This window comes from Poeciliopsis prolifica, unplaced genomic scaffold, assembly GCF_027474105.1.
Source record: "Poeciliopsis prolifica strain line A6 unplaced genomic scaffold, Auburn_PproV2 SCAFFOLD286, whole genome shotgun sequence".
Lineage (NCBI taxonomy): Eukaryota > Metazoa > Chordata > Actinopteri > Cyprinodontiformes > Poeciliidae > Poeciliopsis > Poeciliopsis prolifica.
In genome coordinates, this window is record NW_026562661.1 from 21,766 (window position 1) to 29,610 (window position 7,845).

At 38.0% G+C, this 7,845-nt stretch overlaps 1 protein-coding gene across 1 annotated transcript; it reads left to right on the plus strand.

The window, feature by feature from the left end:
* The first annotated feature begins 1,388 nt into the window (after positions 1–1,388).
* Positions 1,389–7,210, plus strand: LOC129357715 (protein Mis18-alpha-like). Its single transcript, XM_055026771.1, is given in 5 exon segments — positions 1,389–1,623; positions 2,533–2,599; positions 2,854–2,976; positions 3,769–3,868; positions 6,562–7,210. Coding segments are annotated over 5 exon segments (606 nt in total). The 3' UTR covers positions 6,643–7,210.
* The last annotated feature ends 635 nt before the right edge of the window (positions 7,211–7,845 follow it).

Genomic DNA, 7,845 nt, shown 5'->3' on the forward strand with positions numbered 1-7,845 from the left:
TAGCAACATGTCCAAACTCTTGACAATTGAAACATCTTACTGGTTTAGGCACAAACTCCCTGACACTAAATCTTATCAAACCAAAGAAAACCTCCTTTGGTACCTCTTTCGTTTCAAACTCCACTAGGACAGTTTCTGTTTCAACTTTCTCTGGACCTTTTGTCATTCTTTGTGCTCCCTTTACTTCCCTATTTCTTTCTTTTAAATGTCCAACCAAATCTTTCATATTTACACTGAACGGCACTCCAGTGATAACTCCTTTACTTCCAATATTTCTTTTTTCTCCTACTCTAACGACTATTCTAACTTTTACTTTACATACCCATCCTAATTTCTTCGCTTTTACCACCTGATCTTCCGAATTACACCCCATCAACAGATTTCCGTCTCTCAAAACTTTAGCATGTTTAATATCTCCAATATGCACTTTAAGTGCTTTTGTTAATTTCAGTGGATCCATCTTCTTAACCCCTTCTTCTTCATCAAATCTTATAATAATGTTCATATTCGGGCTTTTGATTCTTCTACTTTTTCCTCAGATCCTTCACTCTCAGTGTCTTCCGTACTTTCCTCATTTCGCTTTTTCCTCTTCCTTTCAGCAGCCCCTCAAATTAACTTCCTGGTTCTTAGCCAATGAAAAGACATAAAAACTTTGTTGCAAAGTTTTACGTAAAAACTATATTTTTTTACACTAAAATAATAAACACCTTATGCATAAGTGTAATCAATTAGTTATGTATGTGTTTTTTAAAGCGTGCAAAAAAATAAAAAATCTGTTTCACTTTTTTTCCTCCAAAATTTCAAAGATTATGGTGAAGTAAAGATAGATGCTCTTCTTGAGCAACTCATTTACACTCTTATCCCATATTCTTTGAGTTCAGTTCTCCTCACCAATGACAAATTAAAATTGTGTTTCTGAGTAAAAATAGAATTACACTTGCACAAGAATAAAATCAGTAAAATATTTATTTTTTGTTGTTCATGTTTGATACATTATGGTATTTTGACCTTGAGAAAAAGTTTAGTAATCACCAGTAAACTTTATTTATATTGAAGATTACCATACTTATAGTCAGCTAATAGGTCTATTAAGTCGTTCTAGTAGAAAACTCCAAAGGCAAGGCGTAACAAAAATAATTTTGTTTATTTTATTCCTTCTTTTTAGCAATTCATTTATCACTTCTGTTTTTTTTTTTTTTTTATTGTTTAGATATTTTTGTCTGTTTAATCAGTCCATATAGTATGAAAATATATTTGCATTCAATCCACTTTGTCAGGCAGAAAGACGAAAGCGGAAGTATGCAGTAGTCAACATCTCGACTGCTTCCGGATATTTGAACCAACCGCCTAAATTCAAAACACATTTCGGCCGTACGGGGTTTGCAGTAATGGAAAAGAAAGAAAAGTCTATTGGACGTCTTCAAAAAAAAAAACGAGACGTTTGAGATATCTACTAAAATTCTAGCGCAGTGGAAGAAAAACTCTTCGGCCGAGCGGATAAAGAAGGAGAGGAAAACGATGACGGGCCCGTGGTTTTCATCTGCGGAAAGTGCAGGCTGCCTGTTGGAGATTCAATGTCCTGGGATGGAAGTGAAGACGACCAGAACCAAATAAAACTAAAGCGTGAGTATGACCTCTTCCTGTGTGCATCCTTTCCCCATTATGTCTATCCATTGGTATGTGGGTTTGTACATCAACCAACTATCCGTTCATCCCATCCATTCATCCATCCATCATCTTCTTTCTTACAGTCTTTGCAGGTTCTAGTGTAACCTGGTTGAATGTCTCTTTTTTTGGGGTTATTTGTATGGGTTCCTACCTGACTGTTATTGTTTTAACTGTGTTACTTTAAGAACGGGCAGCCTGTAACACGGTTCTTTTCTATTTGTTATGCTTGTCAGAGTAAATCAAGGAATTATCCTTTTAAAGGCGAACCACGGCCTGATCATTTAAAACAAGCACAACGCAGATCGGATCCGGTTACACTAGGATTAAAGCCTGCCCACTGCAGATATATTTGTCACAATTCAATAGTGAGCTTGCATTTATAATTTAAAAATGAAATTGTATATGTATATATATATATATATATATATATATATATATATAGAGAGAGAGAGAGAGAGAGAGAGAGAGAGAGAGAGAGAGAGAGAGAGAGAGAGAGAGAGAGAGAGAGAGAGAGAGAGAGAAATACCAGGGCCTCAGGGAAGAACTGGAGAGGGCCTGGAAGGTGAAGACCACAGTGGTGCCTGTGGTCATCGGGGCCCTCGGGGCAGTAACCCCCAAACTGGAGCAGTGGCTCCAACAGATCCCAGGAACAACATCAGACATCTCAGTCCAGAAATGTGAAGTCCTTGGCACAGCCAAGATACTGCGCAGAACCCTCAAGCTCCCAGGCCTCTGGTAGAGGACCCGAGCTCACAGGATAAGAACCCTGTATATATATAAATATACAGTTCAGGGTTTAAATATACTGATCTGGCCGCTGGCAGGCTTGTGTCTTGGCTGTGCAAAAGTACGTTACCATTACAGGGGTCACCAACAACGTTATCATTGGAAAGGACACTCGCTTCTTTGAACTGAAGAAACGATCAGTTTGGTGAGAAGGGTAACACTCTGTACTTTAGCAGTTAATAATGTAACCATTTTCTAGGTTATTAGACTTATCTGCTCATTTTTAAAATTACTGCTGTGTTGCAAACTCTGACATTTGACATTCTAATACTGAAAGCTGATAATACAACATAATGGTCTACTATTACAAGCTATTTATGGTGCTGTGGTTGGGTTGTGACTGGATAACAAAAATTTAACGCTTTACTATTTTTTATTTCATGAACTGAAACTCAACAGCCTGGTTGTGGATCTCATCTGTCGCAGCTGCCACTCGGTGCTTGGCATGGTCTACACATCTACGCCCAGGAACCTGGACCACAAGAGGTCCACTTTCTGTCTCAATGTAGCCAGCATCGACAGGTGCTTTCATTTCTAGTTCACCATTACGATCTGAAATTTAGCAGTGTTCAAAATCTAATTCATTCAAACTGAACCAAACAAACATGAAGGTGCATGGTGCATGCCTGGTGCATGATTAGGTTATCGTAAACTGTCGACTAATCAGTCTGGTAACCTCAAACTATCTGAAGGATTTAATTTCCTCTCCATTTAAAGTACTCTATTTACAAAAAAAAATGAAGCAAGAAGATTTCTGTGTATTTCTCAAGAAAATAATTTATAAAGGATCAGCTCTAAGGTGAACACTTCAATTATTGAGTAAAAGTGGGAACTCGTAATTGCTTTAATCAAAAATTGTATTCTTAATAATTACACTGAGATTTACTTACTAACACAAATAAACACAATAAACAGTCCTGCTTTTCATTATTGACAGATGAACACAAACACTTTTCAAATTATTACCAGATTTTAATTCTGTTCATCCATATTCTTGCTAGTTTATGCTAATAAATTATGCTGTGGTGTTTGATATTTTCTCTAAGGTGTTTTTTTAACTCGCAGCCTTGTTTTCAGTGACCTCAAATGTGTGGCATTATTTACTTCTAATATGTTAATATTGGTTGTGCAGCATTTATTAGACTAAGAATCCTCACATTGACACTAATGTTTAAATTTTAGACAATGAAATTAGTTTTGTAAAATAACTTCATTGTTATTGATCATATGTCAATTTTACATTTTATTGAAGCCATGTGAGTGATGTGAATGGGTAATGTATCCAGATAACTTAATACCCCGTGTGTTTTTCAGCTATGTGCTCGGGTCTGAAGGCCAGATGTTGGCAGCAGAGGGCCCCAAAGAGCAGCTGGTAACACTGGAGTACAGGCACATTGTTGAACAGTTGTCAGAGGTAAATTATTGCTTCTGCTTCTCTTTGTCTGCCTTCCTTCATGTAGTACTATCAGGATGTAAAAATTGTGAAATTAGCACTCTGTCTTCCCTTAAAGCTTATTGTTATGATTAACATCTATACATTTGTATCAGATTGCATTGTTATTAGTTGTAAAATTATTGCGCTGTCTGATAAATTAAAAATAAATATCTATTTGATATTGAAGTGAAAAATAGAAATCTGACCAGCAGGTTAAAGCAGTTTAGCTGGAGTCGTTAAGTGTGGAGTCGTATTCTTCTCCCGATGAAGCTTTCTAGACGCACAGGTTGTATCACACCATGAGGATGACATCAGCTTTGTTCCGGTAACCCATTCCCCATTGTGGGCAGACTCCGATATCAGACATTACCTCATCTGCCAACCTGTGTCACCTTCCAAAAAACACTTTCTTTTTTACCTCCCAAGTTATTTTCTTCACTCAAAAAATCAAAGTTCTGGATCTTTTCTTAATTTTAATCTTCCAAATCACTTCTATTTGAAGTTGTCTGTTTATTTTAGCTCTAATGATCTTGTATGTTTTATTGTCCTGCTTGCATTTTATTTTCTTCTACACGTTCTTTGATTGTGTTGGTTTTCTGAATTAATGCAAATCACCCTTGTTTAAGAAATTTCCTCCTAAAAAACAGCAGAAGCATCAATTGTCCAGAAGGTGGTGATAGTGTTCAGGCGTACCTGCCAGCCCTCCCACATTCTAGCACTCTGAGCACAATAGCTAGAGAGCATGTTGAGGAATCTTGTTGAAGGGTCACAGGTTTTTCTGATGAACTGTTTTTGTTGTTTAAACTCAATGAATGTCTGGCACAGTACTGCGCTTATCTCACCCCTTTGAACATCCCACACTTGGCAGTTGGCTCATTGTACAGTGAGATTTTATTGTTTATGCACGTGAACTGAAAACAGGTCACGTTGCCCTAAAGACAAATGAATTTGTTCCAACAGATCATTGAAAGTGTCTTTATATGCACACAGACACTGTAATTGAACATCATGCCAACTTTCTGTCTTTCACGTGAGAAATTCTCACTTTTAATTAGAGTTTCTTTTTTGCGAAAACAAGAACATTGAATCCTGAAAAGTTAATGTCACACACTGAAATCTTTGCCATAAAAACAAAGGGTGCATTTAGTACACTGTAATTAAATATGAGAGGTTAAAATTTAGATTAAATCTACAATTGAGCCTGTTGTTGACATATAGGCTGGTGATTCTGACTGTGAGTGGAAAGCGGTTGCATTATTTGAAGAGTTTTATTAATTAGTTATTTTTATTATCATTAATTGTTGATACTTTAAAATATCCACTGGAATAAGTCTAGCATTAAGAATGTGTGGCATTATTTGGAATGTACAAATATAACCAAAACATTAAGAGTTTTTTTTTACTTTAACTTTATATAGTGAGCTTTCCACTCAAGGTGTCATATCATGGGGAGACAATCAAAATTAATGTAAGAAAATGATCATTTAAGGTTATCAGTGCAGCATTGACTACATACTTAGGTATTTTGTAAGTAATGTATTATTTCAGCTTTTTTTTATGTGCCATATTTCAAGTACAATTTAAGATTTTTTAGAATAAAACTGAAACTTAAAAGGGGCACTTGTTAGCTTTTTTTAAGCTACACAAGAGTTTGAAAAATTAACCATTAATGCTTTATTTTTATAGTGCCAGTTCATAATGCATGTCTTCTCAGTGAGAAATGGGCCTAATTCATATCCAGTGGCATGATTTCCAAATTGGTCCAAATCAAAATGATCTAATTCACTCCAACAAAATCCAATGAGATTGTCATGTGTTGTTTTGATTCAGTTGCAGTTCTGATGAAATGCAGCCACAGTCAGTTAGTCATACCTTTCCAATTAATTAAAACAGTTTCCATTTAAGACTAATTGCATGCAGTCATTAACTTTGCAAGAATTCCTCATTCTCATTCCTGAAACATGTGGTAAGAATAGAGATGAATCAGACTGAGTAGCATAAGCAAAATTATATGAAGGGGATGAGCACTATGAGAGAAGCACTGACCCATGAATACTTTCTACTGAGTGGAAAATAGCAAGTACTTTAGTTTCCAGCTCAGCCCTATCAGTGGTTCTCTATACCAAAGAAGAGATAGAAACTGTCTGAGCCAGAAATACTTTGGACTGCTCCTTTCCCTTTATATCTTAAATTACCAAAAAAGTTGAACTCCCAATTTATTTTCAAAGTGAAATATAGGTAAGTTCTTGAATCTTTAAGCTAGTGTAAATATCAGCACAGATTTGGTCTGTTCTCTATCTGATATTTGTTGCCTTTTCTGCTGTAGTTATTAGGCTCACTCCATCTTTTAAATTAGTTTTTTCTGCTGTTCTCGCTGACCTGTTTCCCCACCCTTCTCCTACTCACCCATCCCTCCTCTTTGTCTCTGGCACCTTTGTCTAATTATTTCTTCTCCTCCCTTCTCTGCTCTCTTCATTTCCCCACCTGTCCAGTTTCCCTCTTCGTTTGTTGCCCCGCTGTGACTACTTCCATCTTCTCTTTCTTAATTTGTTTCACCACCCTCTCTTTTGCTGTTCGTCCTGAGATTGCAAACAACATAAAATGTCCATCTTTCTCCGTGAGATTGCAAACAACATAAAATGTCCATCTTTCTCCGTTCTCGATGTTTCCAGATGAAAATGCTCGTTGTGTCCATGGCACAGCAGCTGGAGGAGATCACAGCTGGCCTTAAGAAGGGATGCAGTGAGGCTTGACGATGATGGGCGTCAAGTCATCTCTGATGTTGTTTATTTCCAGGTGTTGCAAAATACAAATTTTATTGTCTCAACTTGTGCACTTGTTTATGTGCAAATGTCTCCAGCTCTGAAGTTTAAAATCAGCCACTTTTTTTTTTGTTTCCAGGAGAACATTTTGTCCCAGTTACACCTTGTTCACATGAACGTAAAGCTGCACACACATACTCACACCGTCTACTGGGCTTTGTCCTAAAAACCAGCGGTGAAACAAAGACTGCCTACTCTTGTAATCAATCATCTTGCCACCTCGGCTCCTTGCGGCTCGCAGCGTCTGCTCTGTGGGTCCGGTGCAGAATAAATGTGTGCCATGAGCAGAATGTTTATTTGTGCAGGATGTCATCAGTCGGGCTGCACACTCAGCACAATGAGGTATTGATCTGACTACTTGAGGCCACACACTCTTCGTCTCCTCTTTGTTCTGCTTCTCGAGTGTGTAGCATTTTTAGGTTTGCAGATTTACCAATGGTGTATTGTTTGTCATTAAAGCAGAAAGTGTTCATAATAAAATGATTTGTATAACACCTTTTTCATTTGTTGCATTGTCTCATTGTTGTTTTTAAGCTTGTGTTCTTGTGTGATAAAAGTTTTGCTGAACTTCAAGTGACAAACCAAACCATTGAAATAATCTTTTCAACTGCTTCCTCTTGTTTTGCCCTAGTGTTTGTGAAGGATCAACGGGCTCATCCTGCTTTGTTTCTCTTGGATTTAGGGGCTAAATGACAAGTTTCTTCAGGGGTCGCTGGTGGCTAGAATGATTAATTTATTAATGCCTCTGTTTGTTTACTGGCTGACCTCTAATGTGCATGGCAACACTTTCTCCCAGAGCAGGAAAGCGGCTCCACGCGGCTCCGCTTCGCCCTCCCTCATCCACGAGGTTTCATCAGCCTCGCACAACAACAACAACAGCTAGAAACGGCCAACCAGCATGCTGTATCCAAGGGCAGGTTGCGATGGCAACTGAGAGCACGTGCTACGCTGGGTGTCTGTTGCCATCTCGTCACCGCATCCGCTGCCAGAGGAGCAGCCAGCCAGCTCGCCGGCCAACACGCCTGTCAATAGGCGTTGCTGCTCCCCCTCCCTTTTTTTCATGTGCAAAACACATATGAAGAGGGAGGAGTCCTGAATGACCCCCCACCCTCCTCCCACCCACCTAACACTAAT